Below are 19,653 nucleotides of genomic sequence, written 5' to 3'. Positions count from 1 at the left end.
CCATCCTCCTAAAATTTCCAATTCAGAATATAACCTTTTTCAGAATATACTCATGTTTCCATAAAATCTTTATGCCTTTGCAGCTTACTGCTTTTGCCTTGCATTCCTTGATTTATTCACTACAAATTGGAATGAATGTGAAAGGCCACAATGCTTTTGTAGCTACATGAAAGACTACAGTTTTTCAAATCTTGTTCTCTTTTATTGTGCCATATAAGTGCTGTAAATTTATTTATTGATAACAATGTTGACTACTATTTCTCTCTTTTAATTTTTGAGATAAAGATCTGACTGTTTAGCTTTCTGTTTGGTAGACAAAAACATCATAGTGTCCATACACATGAATGTGGTAGACCTAGTTCCTCAGAGATTAAAAAAAGAAGAAAAACAAAACAAAATAAAACAATTCCACTGTCCCTATTGTGGATTATTCATTCATTCATTTAAAAAGCACTTATTTCTGAAGCAGTACATATGTCTTACTGAAGAGACAGTAGGACCAGGACCAGGTTCTAAGTTTCTAGACCTATGGGCTTGTTCAGAAGGTAGAATACAACATCGGCTGCAGATTTTTCAATTTTTCAGACTAAGATTTTAAATATTGATAGCTGATGTTGTACAAAAGATACTTAGATGAACACATTTCCATTTTCCCATAGAAATGGATCGTTAAACTTAATATTTTTCTTCACTCTTAGAGACATTATTCCATGTTTCATACTTAATCAGTAACTTTCCTAAAAACTAACATGCTCTAACCATTAAAGTTCTTAGAGATGCCTAGCAAACATTTTTACTTTATTTTAGGATTAAGTTTTGCTTGATTATTGACCAATTCATAAAATATTTATATGCTTTCAATGAATAGAATGTGATGCTAACTGTCCCTGAAGAGTTTATATAACTAATAATTCACAAAGGACAGTGTATCTATGTTAGAATGAAGCAAACACCTAGGTTAGTGGATGGACATCTTGGAGAGGTTAAAGGCAAAATGTATCTGTTTCATAGGATGATAATCTGGTTGTGTCAATTCAATCAAACTTTTACAGTGGACTTATTATAGTTCCAAAAGTGAATAGGAAACTACCCCTTTTAACAAGTTTCACAATCCAGTAGGAGAAATGGAGACAGAAAGTAAAACATGTGATCAGCAGAAAGTTAACAACTCAGGTGAAAGGTTCAAAGGGAGTGTAACGTAATACAGAGGATTAGAAGGGGAAGAGGTACTTAGAGACACTGCAATTCATATATTCATTCTGTACTGAGCTCTGAATTCACACCTGCCAATTCCTTATCTTTCATACACTCAGAGAGTAGGATATTTAAATGAAAAACCAACCACATGGTCTTAAATTACTAACAAAGTTTGTAATATAATCACATTATATTTGTCAAATATTTCTGAGTTATATTCATCTTTATCATGTCCCAGGAGAATCTTCTACATAATGACTATTCACATTATGTTCATAATTATTTCTTTTTGAAATGACTCAAGTCTTCTAAATATAAGAAAACCCCAAGATAGTTTGTTTCTTAAAATGTAAGCTATTTAACTGGTAATAACAAGTGATGGAACCTGTACAATGAAAGCTTTTTACAAAATGGCCTCATTTAAATGCACTACTACATTCTGTTGCAAATGACACTTGTTTCCTGCAACAAACATCATCTACTATACTGATGGTATATGAATGTCTTTGAAGATTAGCTTGATGCTCAACCAGTTTAACTCCTCCTAACAACTGATTTCTCAAGAGTACTTACATACGCTTCATACCCCTTGTGGGCTGGCAGAGGGGGTGCCCTGTATCCTGGCATGGTGGGTGACCCCCGGGCTCGCGGGGTAGGAACGCCTCTCGCTATAGGGGGCACTGGAAGAGCACCACGGGTCACAGTGGTCCCTCGAGGGGTGAGAATGCCTCGTCCAGGTGGTGGGGGAGGAGGAATGGCTCCCCCACGTCCCCTAGGAGAAACAGGCCAAGTACAGATGAGAAACAAGTGATGAGAGAAAGGAATTAAAGCTGGTGAATTTCTCATCTTACAGGCTGTATACAATGGGAAGAAAACCACATTAATTTCTGTATGTCTGAGAGTGTGAGTGTGTGTGTTTAATGGAGATTCTTTAAGATATAAAGCATTTTGACCTCCACAGAATGTTTTGTAAATATTGGGTATGACTTAGTTATCATGAAAACCGTATAAAATACTTTGATATTTTTTATAACACTAAAAATTTAAAGCAAAACAACCAAAAATTAACCCACTCTGATTTCTATTCCAAGTTTACCAAAAAGGCGAAAATGAGAGCAATGTCTAATATATGACTCACTGGTCCATTCAGAGCACCTAATTTTCAATGTCTCCTCCATGCTGGAGGTAACTGACAGTGATAGGTAATTTTGTCACTAAAGAAAAAAAAAAAAAAAAAAAAGCTGTATGCACTTTGACAATACTTGGAGCTAAGGGTATCATTCTGCTTATTATAGTAGCTTAGATTTAATTTAAGGTCACTTGAATCACAACTCATTGTCACTGATTTATTGTTATGCATGTAACCCTTTAAACAGCAGAGTCTCTGATATAATTTATTTCCTGGGGTAACTATGGTGCTAGTGAACACATGCGGACTCTGCTATAAAAATAATAACTGAGTACCTTGTACTGTAGTGCTGGACACAAAAGTAACTTGTACTAAAAGCATGAGATCAAATGGCTGCAGTTAATTGTTAAGTATTATGAGGCCTTTGGAAAGGTTGAATGTTTGTCTAAAATCTTTGGGCAAAACCATCATTATTTCACTTTTTATTTTGTCTGAAATTATGGCCTTCAGAAAGCACTACTTTCAGCAAGATCACTAAGCCTTTTAGGAAAATGATGATAATGGGATGTAGAATGGGAAAGACTAGAGGTCTCTTCAAGAAAATTAAAGGGAAATTTTCAGGCAAAAATGGGCACAATAAAGGACAGAAATGGTATGGACCTAACAGAAGCAGAAGATACTAAGAAGAGTTGACAAGAAAGCACAGAAGAACTATACAAAAAAGATTTTCATGATCCAGATAACCACAATGGTGTGACCACTCATCTAGAGCCAGGCATCCTGGAATTCAAAGTCAAGTGGGCCTTAGGAAGCATCACTATGAACAAAGCTAGTGGAGGTGATGGAATTCCAGTTGAGCTATTTCAAATCCTAAAAGATGATGCTGTTAAAGTGTTGCACACAACATGCCAGCAAATGTGGAATATTCAGCTTTGGCCACAAGACTGCAAAAGGTCAGTTTTCATTCCAATCCCAAATAAAGACAATACCATAGGATACTCAACTACCACACAGTTGCACTCATTTCACATGTTAGCAAAGAAATGCTCAAAATTCTGCAAGCAAGGCTTCAACAGTACATGAACTTCTAGATGTTCAGGCTGGATTTAGAAAAGGCAGAAGAATCAGAGATCAAATTGCCAACATCTGTTGGATCATCAAAAAAGCAAGAGTGTTCCAGAACAACATCTATTTCTGCTTTATTAACTATGCCAAAGCCTTTGACTGTGTGGATCACAATAAACTGTGGGAAATTCTTCAAAAGATGGGAATACCAGACCAACTCACCTGCCTCCTGAGAAATCTGTATGCAGGTCAGGAAGCAGCAGTTAGAATTGGACAGAACAACTGACTGGTTCCAAATAGGTAAAGGAGTACATCAAGGCTGTATATTGTCCCCCTGATTTTTTAACTTATATGCAAAATACATCATGATAAATGCTGTGCTGGATGAAGCACAAGCTGGAATCAAGATTTCCGGGAAAATATCAATAACCCCAGATATGCAGATGACACCACCCTTATGGCAGAAAGCAAAGAAGAACTAAAGAGCCTCTTGATGAACGTGAAAGAGGAGAGTGAAAAAGTTGACTTAAAGCTCAACATTCAGAAAACTAAGATCATGACATCTGGTCCCATTCAGAACAGATAAGATCAGATCAGTCACTCAGTCCTGTCTGACTCTTTGTGACCCCATGAATCGCAGCATGCCAGGCCTCCCTGTACATCACCAACTCCCAGAGTTCACTGAGACTCACGTCCATCGAGCCAGTGATGCCATCCAGCCATCTCATCCTCTGTCATCCCCTTCCCCTCTTACCCCCAATCCCTCCTAGCATCAGAGTCTTTTCCAATGAGTCAGCTCTTCGCATGAGGTGGCCAAAGTACTGGAGTTTCAGCTTCAGCATCATTCCTTCCAAAGAAATCCCAGGGCTGATCTCCTTCAGAATGGACTGGTTGGATCTCCTTGCGTCCAAGAGACTCTCAAGAGTCTTCTCCAACACCACAGTTCAAAAGCATCAATTCTTCGGCGCTCAGCCTTCTTCACAGTCCAACTCTCACATCCATACATAACCACAGGAAAAACCATAGCCGTGACTAGATGAACCTTTGTTGGCAAAGTAATGTCTCTGCTTTTGAATATGCTATCTAGGTTGGTCAACTTTCCTTCCAAGGAGTAAGCATCTTTTAATTTCATGGCTGCAGTCACCATCTGTAGTGATTTTGGAGCCCAGAAAAATAAAGTGTGCCACTGTTTCCACTGTTTCCCCATCTATTTCCCATGAAGTGATGGGACCAGATGCCATGATCTTCGTTTTCTGAATGTTGAGCTTTAAGCCAACTTTTTCACTCTCTACTTTCACTTTCATCAAGAGGCTTTTTAGTTCCTCTTCACTTTCTGCCATAAGGGTGGTGTCATCTGCATATTTGAGGTTATTGATATTTCTCCCGGCAATCTTGATTCCAGCTTGTGTTTCTTCCAGCCCAGCGTTTCTCATGATGTACTCTGCATAGAAGTTAAATAAACAGGGTGACAATATGCAGCCTTGACGTACTCCTTTTTCTATTTGGAACCAGTCTGTTGTTCCATGTCCATTTCTAACTGTTGCTTCCTGACCTGCATACAAATTTCTCAAGAGGTAGATCAGGTGGTCTGGTATTCCCATCTCTTTCAGAATTTTCCACAGTTTATTGTGATCCACACAGTCAAAGGCTTTGGCATAAATAGATGTTTTTAATAAAGCAGAAATAGATGTTTTTCTGGAACTCTCTTGCTTTTTCCATGATCCAGTGGATGTTAGCAATTTGATCTCTGGTTCCTCTGCCTTTTCTAAAACCAGCTTGAACATCAGGAAGTTCACGGTTCACATATTGCTGAAGCCTGGCTTGGAGAATTTTGAGCATTACTTTACTAGCATGTGAGATGAGTGCAATTGTGTGGTAGTTTGAGCATTCTCTGGCATTGCCTTTCTTTGGGATTGGAATGAAAACTGACCTTTTCCAGTCCTGTGGCCACTGCTGAGTTTTCCAAATTTTCTGGCATATTGAGTGCAGCACTTTCACAGCATCGTCTTTCAGGATTTGTAATAGCTCAACTGGCATTCTATCACCTCCACTAGCTTTGTTCATAGTGATGCTTTCTAAGGCCCACTTGACTTCACATTCCAGGATGTCTGGCTCTAGGTCAGTGATCACACCATTGTGATTATCTGGGTCGTGAAGATCTTTTTCGTACAGTTCTGTGTATTCTTGCCATCTGGTCCCATTACATCATGGCAAATAGATCAGGAAACAATGAAAACAGTGACACACATTATTTTTAGGCTCCAAAATAAAAAATTAGGCAAAAATTAGTCTATATTTCCATAGTGACTGAAGGCATGTAATTAAAAGATGCTTACTCTTTAGAAGGAAAGTTATGACCAATCTAGACAGCATATTAAAATGCAGAGACATTACTTTGCCATCAAAGTTCTGTCTAGTCAAAGCTATAGTTTTTCCAGTAGTCATGTATGGATGTGAGACTTGGACTCTAAAGAAAGCTGAGCACTGAAGAATTGATGGTTTTGAACTGTGGTGTTGGAGAAGATTTTTGAGAGTCCCTTGGACAGCAATGAGATCCAACCAGTCCATCCTAAAGGAAATCAGTCCTGAATATTTATTGGAAAAACTGCTGTTGAAACTCCAATTCTCTGGCCACCTGATTGTAAGAACTGACTCATTTGAAAAGACCCTGATGCTGGAAAGATTGAAGGCAGGAGAAGAAAGGGACAACAGAGGATGAGATGATTGGATGTCATCACCAACTCAATGCACATGAGTTTGAGTAAACTCTGGGAGTTGGTGATGGACAGGGAGGCCTGCCTTGCTGTAGTCCATGGGGTCGCAAAGAGTCAGACAGGACTGCGTGACTGAATTGAATTGAACTGAACTGAACAGGTAGGAGTGTAGGTTATGCTTTCTGCTATGAATAGTAGGCAGTTGGCTTTTGTGGTAAATGAGCTTTAAGAATGAACAATAAGAATACTGGTAAAGCTTTTTTAAAAGTTTTCAATAGATTATAGAACTGATGAATAGAGAAATTATTAGGGAACTTATGGTGAATCTAATGTATAGAGAATGCTCTCCTATTTTGGGAGACCCTGAAAGGCCCAGTGCCCCCTTCAATCACAATATATCTAAGCCCATAATATTCTAAACTACTGTGATAACACAAAAGCCCATCTATAAAATGGAAATATAGACTAATTTTTGCCTTCACTGGGCTTCCTAACACTTCATATGTAAGATGTGCATATATCCAGGTTTGCCCAGCATAGTTCAGAATTATAACTGTTGTCCTAGTTTAGCATTTTAATACTTTTGAAAGTGTCCCTTGGGTGGGTAGTAAATCATGTCACCATACTTTAGCCACAAATTCTATTTATGCCATTGAACAATCACAGGTAAGTTGTTAAAACTCCCTGAGCCTGAGTTGTTATAACTGTTTTCTTAATGGGTAAAATAAGATTTCTGCTGCTGCTGCTGCTAAGTCACTTCAGTCGTGTCCGATTCTGTGCGACCCCATAGATGGCAGCCCACCGGGCTCCTCCATCCCTGGGTTTCTCCAGGCAAGAACACTGGAGTGGGTTGTCATTTCCTTCTCCAATGCATGAAAGTGAAGTCGCTCAGTCGTGTCTGACCCTTCGTGACCCAATGGACTGCAGCCTACCAGGCTCCTCCGTCCGTGGAATTCTCCAGGCAAGAGTACTGGAGTGGGGTGCCATTGCCTTCTTCCTGCTTTAGAATTACATTACGCTCACATCAAATCTAATTTCTCATTCCATTCCTTCATCAAGTGTCTCCCAGACAGAGCCTTGCCTGTCTCTTGAACCTGACTCATTATCTCTGATATCGTATGTTCTTACTCTGAAATATTAACCCTATATCTCTCATCAACTCAGATTTTCAATTCAACTCAAGATTGATATCACCTATTTAGAACATAGTGTTCCTGGCTGAACCAACACTATAGTGTTCTTTTCTCTACTTTTCTGACTTCTTGAAAGTTTTCTATTCTTAATTCCACACTCCCTGCTCATTCCTGAATCAAATGAAATCTAGTTATTATTTTCTCCACTTTGTTGAAAATACTCTTGACTGGTGTCACCAGTATTTTACTAGTTTCCAAAGCCACTGGGTTCATTTACATAGTCCCATATCACAGTACCTGCTACATTTATCACTGTGGGTTATAAATGCCTTCTTTGGATATGTATAACTCTGCTTATCTTCCCAGTCTTCCTTTTTACTCTTCAGGTTTATTCACTGACATCTGCTCCTAGGCCCTCCTTGGGAGATTAATGTCACTATTTTCTGTGCCTCACAGTGCACTTTGAAGTCTCTCACTCTGATGGCTGTTAGCACTTTCCTCCCTACCATACACCATAACCTGGACCATGTATCCTTAGCTGGTCTGCATGTTAGAGTCACCTAAAATTCGTTGAAAACGTCCAGACTCCAGACTCCACTCCACGATGATTAAATCACAGTCTCCAGCAGCAGTGATCTTCAGTGATTCCAGTGTGCTAACCAGTTTGGCCATGGTGTCAGAGAGTCAGATATGACTGAGCAACTGAACTGAACAGAACCAGTTTGGGAAACAGTGCTTAACATGTGTCATCTAACTTAAAAATCTTGACAAAGTTGTCACATAGCTATTTCTAAGCTATTATAAAAGATTGAGAACCAAGTCACATAAAATACAAGTCATGTTCCCAAGGACACACCAGCAATCCATAGACCTAGGATCAATTATAGGAATAATTATATTCTTCATTAAACTTGGTCTTTTACCGAATTTTAATGGATGCCATTAATCTCTAACCAGGGCATACATCAGAGATTTATCCTGTGTAGGACCACTCTCTGATCTCCAACATCTAATCAGGTACTGAAAATAAAGTGAAAATGAAAGCCGCTCAGTTGTGTCTGACTCATTGCAACCCCATGGACTATACAGTCTGTGGAATTCTACAGGCCAGAATACTTAAGTGGGTAGCTTTCCCCTTCTTCAGGGGATCTTCCCATGGGTTGGGAATCCAGGTCTCCCACATTACAGGCAATTCTTTACCAGCTGAGCTAAATGGGCAGCCCAACCAGAAACTAATTCATAAAAATTTTCATCTCTAATCTCATCACTTACCTCTAATATTCTGAGTGGTATTTATTTCTGGGTGGAATAATGGACTTGCCTTTTCACTGGGTTCTCTGCCATGAGTGTCTATCTCTCTGTGTCTTTCTCTAATTTTTCTCTGTCATCACAGTGGTGATTGAGTCATCTTTCTTAGAAACAAATGTGATTACTCTTCTCTTTCACAAGCTCCATTTGTTCTATCTATTTGTCAGTTCTCATTTTTGCTGCTGCTGCTAAGTCGCTTCAGTCGTGTCCGACTCTGTGTGACCTCATAGATGGCAGCCCACAAGGCTCCCCCATCCCTGGGATTCTCCAGGCAAGAACACTGGAGTGGGTTGTCATTTCCTTCTCAATGCATGAAAGTGAAGACGCTCAGTCGTGTCTGACTCTTAGCGACCCCATGGACTGCAGCCTACCAGGCTCCTCCATCCATAGTTCTCATTGTAGCAAACAAACAAAAATAACTTCAAAGACTGCTTCAATATTTTTCTAATGTTCACATTCATCCAACATGTAGTGGTGATATATGTAAAGATCTTAAATCTTCAATTATGTAATGTTTTTATTGTTCAGTAGCTAAGTCATGTCCGACTCTTTGTGACCCCATGGACTATAGCACATCAGTGTCCTCTGACCTCCACTGTCTCCCAGAGTTTGCTCAAGTTTATGTCCATTGAGTTGGTGATGCTATCGAACCATCTCATCCTCTGTAGCCACCTTCTCCTTTTGATTCAATCTTTCCCAGTGTCAGGGTATTCAGCAATAAGCTAATTCTTCATATCAGATTTGTCACAGCTTTCTTTCCAAAAAGCAAGCATCTTTTGATGCTTATTCTTACAATTGCAGATGCATTTCATCATGTGGTCTGAAACAGAAGACATCAGAGTTCTGCTACATTTACTTTTATTAATGTTAATATATTAATGACATTAAGATGGCATTGAAATTAAGGTTTAATTTTCAATATTAGTTCTCTTTTTTACATATGCAGTATCAGATTAAGCAAAGCTTTCAATCAAATTTTTTCCAAGGTATTTAAAAATCAAGAATACAATGCTCTATCCTTTACTAAACAATTGGAGAAATTAATACTTTAGAGTAAAAACTCACTAAAGTTGAAATTTTATATGGCTTACTCAAATATGGCAGCTATATTATTATCTTAAGAAACATCAATAACAAAACAAAATCCTTTAATAGAATTATTTTATAATTTCAAAAACAGGTTAATGCATTATTTTTAAAAAATGGTCTCAATTCCAAGGAATATAGAATATAAAAAGACTAGTTCCCTGTATACTCGTTCAATACATACTTGGTGGTGGTGGTTTAGTTACTAAGTCATGTCCATCTCTTTTGACCCCATGGACTATAGCCCACCAGGCACCTCTGTCCATGGGATTTCCCAGACAAGAATACCGGAGTGGATTGCCATTTCCTTCTCCTTTAATACATAATTTACACAATAAAAAACTGCCAAAATTATCACTTTTTTAACTACAAAAATGACAATTTCATTATTTAAACACTAAGATATGATCAATTTAATATTAGTTGCAGTGATGTCATCCCCCAACCCATAAAAATGGGGTTAATATACGGGTTTTATAAAAGGCTGATTCTATAAAAGGTATATCCATAAAAATAAACTGTTTCTGGGTAGCATTAGAATGCTCAATTATAAAAAAAAACTTTTAAAGAATAAAATGTAAAAATAATCACTGAAACATTTTCAGAAGGTTTTTCATTAGGCAAAGTAATTGCATAACTGCCAGGTTTTACATTTAGATAGTCAATTATTCCCTTGATACTTTATTTGGGGAATTTTTCATTCTTATTTTTTTCCTGATAAGTATAAATGTTTTGATGTGTGTGATTAAAGGTTAAAACCAATGATGGAAGGTGGTTAAAATATTTGGGACATAATTGAAAAAAAAAAAAAAGGCACAGTTCAGAGGGATAGGGTGAGGAAAGAGGTGGGAAGGATTTCAGGATGGAAGGACGCATATATAGCTGTGACTGATTCATGTTGATGTATGGCAAAAATTGTCACAAAATTGTTAAGTAATTATCCTCTAATTAAAATAAATAATTTAATTAAAAAGGAAAAATAAATTAATGATGATGTTAATAAAAGCAAATAAAAGGCAAATTGAATTAGTAAAGTATCTTGGAATCTCTGGAGATGGTTTCTAGGCATTATACTACTCTAATTCTAAGACATTTAAAGATTTGAAAGCCAACTTCAACAGAATAAAGAGGACAGAATTACACAGTCTCTGTGTGAAATGTGTGAGTATTTTTCATTTTACCTCTTTACAGAACAATGCTTTCTGTTGAAAGACTGACAAACACAGAATCCTACAAAACAAATTCTGATACAGAAAGATTCCAGTTTATTTGCGAAGTTAATAATATCAAATAAAATATTCTCTAATGACATTGCACAACCCAATATAACTAAACTTAAAGTATTTTTACACTCACCCATGTATGTAATATGCATCTGGCTTTCTGGACTCTTTATTTATTTAAATATCTACTTACTTACCTCCATCTATCATTATCCTCATTTATCTCTATACCTATCTGGCAAGACTGTATCAATTCAAGGGCCACTTAAGGCACCAAAAATTTGAAGTTTTCTCTTTATGCAAGGTCATCCTGGTTCAAAGATGTGTATAACTATATCATCTGCTTGCCTTAATCCTGGGGACAAGACCAGAGTAAAAAGTCTCAGGTTTGCTCCTCTTTTCTTTTTGGAACAGTTATTAAGAGCTCAGACTCTGAATTTTGGAGTCAGACTGTTTATGTGTTCTCAGGCATATTGGTTATATCTTTATCAGTTGCTCACCTGTAGATAATGCTTAACAGTATGCTGGTGATAATTTATGTAAAGCTCTTATGAGCTATATAAGCATCTGTTGTTGTTGATTTTTTTGTCAGTGGTAGTTATTGTTGCTGATGTTGTTTATTCCTAGCTGTGATCATGACACAGAACAGGCCAGTGAGGGATTGCCATGCTTAGTGACTGTTAATTTATTTAAAGCAAGAAGTAATGTACCTTGATGGAGCTGTGGGGGCTATTCTTATCCCTCTGCCTCTAACACCTCTGCCACGACCAGAGTCCTCTGAGCCATTTAAGTAAGATAATTCACGTAGTTGTTCCTGACGAATTTCATCATTATAGTCCTAGGAAAAACAAAAAACAAAAAACACATGACCTGTTGAGTTAAAATGGGGCCTGGAGTTCTTAGAACTGAACAAACACAGTAAGAAAAAGTTTTTTTTTTTTTTTTTTTGCTGGAGGCACATACAAAAATCCAAAATGATGTAAAAGTAAACATACTGTAAGTTCTTAGTTTTATAGAGAGAAATTGAAATTGCTTCTTTTGTCAAGGAAGTACACAGCTGGAAATCAAATGAGATTTGCTGGGATATCACTTTATATGTTAGCCAGAAAATAAAAGATAACAATACAGAACAAGATTTTAGAAGGTACCACCGGTTATGGTTGCTCATAAGAGAAACAACTTTAGTAGAATGAGTATGTGCAGATTGTGTATGACTGCATAACACTCAATTATCCCTGACATAAACTGAAGAGGGTCAACTCCAAGGAGCAAAGTAGACATTGTGGTAAAATAATTTAAAAATTCAGTGAATGGCCAGTTTCAGACAACTTGAAAGCTGTGCAATTGAACTAAACAACTTGATGAGCAGTGTTTAAAAATAAATACTTTCCTATGTGTTCTAGCTATGGGCTGATGGAGAATAATAGCCAGAGCAGAAAGCAAGCTTCATAGCAGTCAGAGACTGGGTCAAAGTCAAAGAGACTAGCTTGGTCCTGCACCAGTGTGGAAACATACCTGTCATTTAAATAGGACCAAATAATGACCTGAGTCACTGAAGATGAATACTATCTGCAAAAAACTAGTGTCAGTCTTACATGTTCCTCTTTTTACTGCTACACTTATGTGAATGTACACACACACACACACACACTCCTGGTGGAGCAATGCAAAACTGGATAATTGGTATTTTTGCCAAATGGGCAATCCAAGTAAATTCTATTTCATTAAAGATGGGTTTAGGTGAAAGTCATGAGCTATCTAGGAGTTGAGATGAGAAATATTTGTAGCAATGTTTGGGTTAATATAAATGATGTCTGAAGTCTTGTGGACACTTGAGCCAGGTTAGCTCTATGCATGTGAGTTATAGTAACAGCACATGGAAACTGCGCACTCACCTGCATAGCCCAGCCTAGAAGATGGGGGAATGCATGCAATCTACAAACATTTCTAACACAAATTTTACCTCAAGCTCCCAAAACTATTTTGTTCACAAGTAAAAGTACTAGTCATCCCAAAGCATTTACTTTTTATTTTTAACATGTTGCTTTCATGTTCACCCTGTTCAGCACCTGACTATAGTGATAATGGATTCAGGAGAGTAGACTGACAGAAGAGCTATTGACAATTAACAAGTCATATATTACTCAATTTATACCTCTTATTTTTCACATTCATACAGAAATAAAACTGAAGAATTAACATGCCTAATATTTTATTAGGATTGGGGAATGTGACGAATTGCTACTTCTGATTGAAATGACTAGTCACTATCAAATGAAAAATTAATTCCATAATGTTTCTCCCATGTAATATTCCTAATTTGACAGCAGATTTTTGCAGCTTCTTATCTAATGAAAATCCATGGACCCCCAAAGTTGTTTTTATTTATTTTAATTGAAGAATAATTTCAATATTGTGATGGTTTTTGCCATACATTAATGTGAATTGGCCATAGGTATACATATATGTGTCTCTTCCATCCTGAATCCCCTCTTCCACTTCTCTCCCCACCCTATCCCTCCAGGTTGTCATGAATTAAAAAAAGAGACATATTCTAATTCTTGCAACATTGAAGACTGAGAAAAAGTTAACAAATTGCAGATAAATTTATACATGTAATATTACTTTAGAGCATATATTATGACAGAATTAGACAATGTACTATTATGAATATTAATGTCAAAAGTTGACACTAAAATTAAGTTAGCTCTTAGTGTAAGCAAAACACTATTGCTAATATGTAATCAAATTTCTTATGAGCTAGCTAGATATAATATATTTTAAAAACTGGATCATCTTCCAGGGTTGTGTTGGCCAACTGAACTCAGAGCTGTAACTGCAGATGTAACTGACAATAGAATTCCTCTTGCTTTGTTCTGAACTCATATTTCTCCCAAGGCCATCTACCCAAGAGCAACTCCCAGTGAATGATCAAATGTGATTGAAATGCTAAAATAAGTGATACCTGGGAGTTACAGGTCTCCTCTGCCTGTGCCACAAGGATTTCTAGACAGCCAAGCTGAATTTCCCTGTAATGCCATTTTCCCAGGCTGTCTAGGACCTCTCTTTACTTTGGGTCAGATATTCTATTGTGAGGGCTCTCCAGCCTTCCTTGGCTCCCTCTTTACTTACCGATTTATCTTTTTAGCCATAAAAACATTTTCCTTAATGAAGTCCTTATATGTCTAATCCAAGTTAATCCTGATTCTGGGAGAACCAGAACTAACATAGAGAATGCTGACAAAATCAAGCTCCCAACATTACAGGCTGAGAGCTTTGGTATATCCATTGATGTAAATGCTGGTGGAGCCTATTCTATTCAACATACCTTGTACTCTGATTAATTAGAATATTTGTCACTCTCTTATTTTAAAATGATTACATATAAATTAAACATGGAACGGATTGCTGATTAGCAAAATGTGTTAATTGCTCAGTCCTATCTGGCTCTTTGTGATGCCATGGATTATTGTCCACCAGGTTCCTCTATCTATGAAATTTTCCAGGCAAGAATACTGGAGTGGGTTGCCATTCCCTTTTCCTGGGTATCTTCTCAACCCAGAGTTCAAACCTGGTTTCCTTCATTGCAGGCAGGTTCTTTGTCATCTGAGCCATGAGAGAAGCCCCACTGACTAGCAAAAAGGATAGTAATTGATATTTTAAGAAAATAAATTGAATGTTGTCCACTTTTCTAAATCATTTCACTTAATAAAAAGGTATGGGAGAGTCACAGAATGAGCAAAACAAGACATGTTTTAGGCTTTAGCTAAGGTAGATGAATTGTGGAAACAATGAAATTCTATTTAGTATGTACCTGTGTGATGTAGTGAGAGAGGATGGGCAACCACAAGCTCTTCAAGAATACCTTAGTGGAAGGTGTACAATATGACTTGGGAAGGTAGGAATAAAATACATTTTAATGCAGAAATGGCTATAAGTATAATGACACCATTAACCAGAGAAAGAAAGGAATGAAAAAAGTTTGAATGTAGAGAATTTACATTTGATCTTGATAACCTTAGTTTAAAATGCTAAGGAAACATTAAGGTTTATCTTAGAAATTCAGAGATGGGTTGGGGGAGTAATTCTGAATGTCATTTGCATGTTAAATTTGAATGTCAAATTTGGAGTAAATTTGAATGTCATTTGTGATAAATGAAACAGATATTGCATAAGAGAATTGCAAAGTAATAGGGACAAACATTTTTTAATCATACTTTTAATACAAATTTATATCATTGAAGAAAAATCAGTCGATACATTAATTACAATATTCAGTTCAGTTCAGTCACTCAGTCATGTCCGACTCTTTGTGACCCCATGAATTGCAGCACGCCAGGTCTCCCTGTCCATCACCAACTCCTGGAGTTCACTCAGACTCACATCCATCGAGTCAGTGATGCCATCCAGCCATCTCATGCTCTGTTATCCCCTTCTCCTCCTGCCCCCAATCCCTCCCAGCATCAGAGTCTTTTCCAATGAGTCAACTCTTCGCATGAGGTGGCCAAAGTGCTGGAGTTTCAGCTTTAGCATCATTCCTTCCAAAGAAATCCCAGGGCTGATCTCCTTCAGAACGGACTGGTTGGATCTCCTTGTAGTCCAAGGGACTCCCAAGAGTCTTCTCCAACAGTTCAAAAGCATCGATTCTTTGGCACTCAGCTTTCTTCACAGTCCAACTCTCACATCCATATATGACCACTGGTAAAACCATAGCCTTGAGTAGACGGACCTTTGTTGGCAAAGTAATGTTTCTGCTTTTGAATATACTATCTAGGTTGGTCATAACTTTCCTTCCAAGGAGTAAGCGTCTTTTAATTTCATGGCTGCAGTCACCATCTGCAGTGATTTTGGAGCCCCCCCAAAATAAAATCTGACAATGTTTCCACTGTTCCCCATCTATTTCCCATGAAGTGATGGGACCAGATGCCATGATCTTAGTTTTCTGAATGTTGAGCTTTAAGCCAACTTTTTCACTCTCCTCTTTCACCTTCATCAAGAGGCTTTTTAGTTCCTCTTCCCTTTCTGCCATAAGGGTGGTGTCATCTGAGGTTATTGCTATTTCTCCCAGCAATCTTGATTCCAGCTCGTGCTTCTTCCAGCCCAGTGTTTCTCATGATTACAATATTAGGACTATTAAATTACTAGGTTTTTAATAAACTCAAGTTTTTCTAAGTATGCAACTAAAGTATATATATCACTGTATTTATGGTAATAAAGTATCTAGCTCTTTCAAATAAATGATAAATAATTTTAAATGCCCAAATGTAAAGCTACTGAAACTCTAAGTATTCTCTAGACTAAATATATCTTGTGTATTATTTTCTTGATATAAATTTAATTTTCTAAACTCCAAAGCTTTTAAATGTGTATCATGTGCTCATATCCAGTTCTTCATTAAGCACAGATCAAACTTTGAATTAATCGTTCGTTACTAGGTCATGAATCCAGCTGAAACTAGAGCATCTTGCTGCTAAGTCACTTAAGTCGTGTCTGACTCTGTGCGACCCCATAGACGGCAGCCCACCAGGCTCCTCGTCCCTGGGATTCTCCAGGGAAGAACACTGGAGTGGGTTGCCATTTCCTTCTCCAGTGCCTGAAAGTGAAAAGTGAAAGTGAAGTTGCTCGGTCGTGTCCGACTCTTAGCGACCCCATGGACTGCAGCCTGCCAGGCTCCTCCGTCCATGGGATTTTCCAGGCAAGAGTCCTGGAGTGGGGTGCTATTGCCAACGTTTAATTGAAGCATATGTTCCTGATATTTTTGTTACTTAGAATCTTAAAATTACTAGTAAAAAAAGAAATGCTCCACGATTGCATTGCAAATGTGATATTATAAAAAATATACTACAACCTGAACTGGAGACAAGATGTTTGAGTAGAAGGACTTGAGCTCATCTCCTCTGAAAAATAAGATAAAATAAAATAAAATTTAAAAACTCCACCAAAATCACAACTAAATATTGACCAAGCATCAACCAAAAATACTGGAACTAACAAAAAATGATAGTCTACCTCCAAAGACAGAGAAGAAGCCACATTAAGATGGTAGGAGGTATGCATTTGTGATATAATTAAATCCAATATCCACTGAGTAGGTGACCCACAAACTGGACAATAATTGTACTGCAGAAGCTCTCCTACAGAAGTGATCATTTTGAGACACACAGCAGGCTCCCAGGACTGGGGAGTCTGGCATTAGGAGGAGGAACTTCTAGAGCCTTTGGTTTGGAGGCCAGTGAGGCTTAATCTCAGGAGCTCCACAAAATTTGGGGAAAGAAAGTCTGCTTTTAGCAGCACAGACAAGCTCTTGTGCATGCTGGGACCCAGGGAAAAAGCAGTAACTTCACAGGAACATGAGCCAGACCATGGTTTTTAAGGGTCTCTTGTGGTGGCAGGGGCAGCTGTGGATCACTGTAGGAATGAGGACATTAATAATACAGGGGTCATAGAGTGCTAACTGGGATGAGCCTTCTGGAGGTTACTTTTTTGGCAATAAGATCTGGACTCACCCAATAGACTACAGTCTCCAGTGCTAGGATGCTTCAGGCCTAACAAGGAACAGGGCAGAAACGCAGATTCACACATCAGCAGATAGGCTGCCAAAAGTGCTACTGAGCTAACAGCCACTTGTAAACACACCATTTGGCATGGATCTTCCTACATGATATCTTGCTCACTAGTGGTCAGACACTAGTCCCTCCCACCAGGAAGCCTGCACAAAGTTCTGGTCCAGTCTCACTCACCAAGAGCAGACACTAGAAGCAAGTGGAGCTACAATCCTGCATTTGTGGAATGGAGGCCATGAATACAGACAAAATGAGATAGCAGAGAAATATGTCCCAGATGAAAGGACAAAATAAAACCCCAGAAGAACAGGTAAGTGAAATGGAGGTAGGAAATCTACCCCAAAATAAATCAGAGTAATGATGGTAAAGATGACGCAAGGTCTTGGAGAAAATGGAGATACAGACCTAGAAGATACAAGAAATTTTTAACAAAGAGCTAGAAGATAGAAAGAACAAACAGCTGAAGAATAAAATAACTGAAATAGAACATACACTAGAAGGAATCAGGAGCAGAATAAATGAGGCAGGAAAACTGATAAGTGATCTGGAAGATAGAATGATGGAAATCATCAAGTGGAACAGAATAAAGCAAAAAGGACTGGAAAGAAATGAGGAAAGTTAAGAGACTTCAATATTAAATGCACCAAGATTTGCATTATATAGTCCCAAAGGAGAAGATAGAGAAAGAGACTGAGAAAATATTTGAAGAGAAAATAAATGAAAACTTCACTAAAGGGGAAAGAAAACAGTCAAACAAGTTCAGAAAGTGCAGAGATTCCTATACAAGAAAAGCCAAGGAAGAACATTCCAAAACACATGTTAATCAAATTGACAAAACTTAAAGACAAAGAAAATATACTAAACTCAGCAAAGGAAAAGCAATAAATAACAAACAAGGGAATCCCATAAGACTATCATCTGATTTTGTTCATCAGAAACTTTGGAGACCAGAAGGGATTTGCATGATATATATAGAGTGATGAAAGAGAAAAATTTTCAACCAAGAATACACAACAGAGCAAGGTTCTCATTCAGATATGAAGAGACCAAACGATCTATAATAAGCAAAAGCTAAGAAAATGGTAATAAAGATATTTTTTGTTGTTGTTCAGTCACTAAGTCATGTCTGACTCTTTGAAACCCCATGGGCTACAGTATGCCAGGTTTTCCTGTCCTCCACTATCTCCTAGAGTTTGCTTAAGTTCATGTCCATTGAATTGGTGATGCTATCTAACTATTTCATAATATATATCAATAACTACTTTAGGTATAAGTGGATTAAATGCTCCAACCAAAAGACAGACTGGCTGAATGGATACAAAAACAAGACCCATATATACGGTGTCTACAAGAGACGTATTTCAGACCTAGGAACACAAGAAAACATACAGACTGAAAGTAAGGAGATGGAAGACATTGCTTCATGCAAATAGAATTCAAAAGAAAGCTGGAGTAGCAATACTAATATCAGACAAAATGGACTTTAAAATAAAGACTATTACAGGAGACAAGGAAGAACACCACATAATGATCAAGGAATCAATCTGAGAAGAAGATATAACAAGTGTAAATATACATGCACCAAACATAGGAGCACTTCAATACATAAGGCAATATTAAGAGTCATGAAAACCAAGAAGCAACAGTTAGAACTGGACATGGAACAACTGACTGGTTCCAAATCAAGAAAGGAGTATGCCGTCTATGGGGTCGCACAGAGTTGGGCACGACTGAAGCGACTTAGTAGCAGCAGCAGCAAGGCTGTATATTGTCACCTTGCTTAATTAATTTATATGTAGAGTAAATCATGGAAAATATTGGACTGAATGAAGCACAAACTGGGATCAAGATTGCCAGGAGAAATATCAGTAACCTCAGATACGAAGATGGCACCACCCTTATGTCAGAAAGTGAAGAAGGACTAAAGAGACTATTGATGAAAGTGAAAGAGGAGAGTGAAAAAGTTGGCTTAAAACTCAACATTCAGAAAAACAAGATCATGGCATGTGGTCCCATCATTTCATGGCAAATATAAAGGGAAACAGTGACACACTTTACTTTTTTGGGCTCCAAAATCACTGTAGATGATGACTGCAGCCATGATATTAAAAGACACTTGCTCCTCGGAAGGAAAGTTATGACCAACATAGACAGTATATTAAAATGCAGAGATATTACTTTTCCAACAAAGATCTGTCTCATCAAAGCTATGGTTTTTCCAGTAGTCATGCATGG

At 37.7% G+C, this 19,653-nt stretch overlaps 1 protein-coding gene across 1 annotated transcript in view; it reads right to left on the bottom strand.

Moving 5' to 3' along the window:
* The window catches only part of KHDRBS2 (KH RNA binding domain containing, signal transduction associated 2), a 617,615-nt gene that overhangs the window by 195,059 nt on the left and 402,903 nt on the right, over window positions 1-19,653 (bottom strand). The window contains exons 5-6 of the mRNA XM_070360912.1: window positions 11,566-11,693; window positions 1,771-1,969 (exon numbers count right to left, since the gene is read on the bottom strand). Of these exons, the coding sequence (XP_070217013.1) occupies window positions 1,771-1,969; window positions 11,566-11,693 (327 nt within the window). The remainder of the gene's footprint in view (window positions 1-1,770; window positions 1,970-11,565; window positions 11,694-19,653) is intronic.

Source organism: Bos mutus, chromosome 23, assembly GCF_027580195.1.
Source record: "Bos mutus isolate GX-2022 chromosome 23, NWIPB_WYAK_1.1, whole genome shotgun sequence".
Lineage (NCBI taxonomy): Eukaryota > Metazoa > Chordata > Mammalia > Artiodactyla > Bovidae > Bos > Bos mutus.
This window is presented reverse-complemented; position numbering and strand designations above follow the sequence as displayed.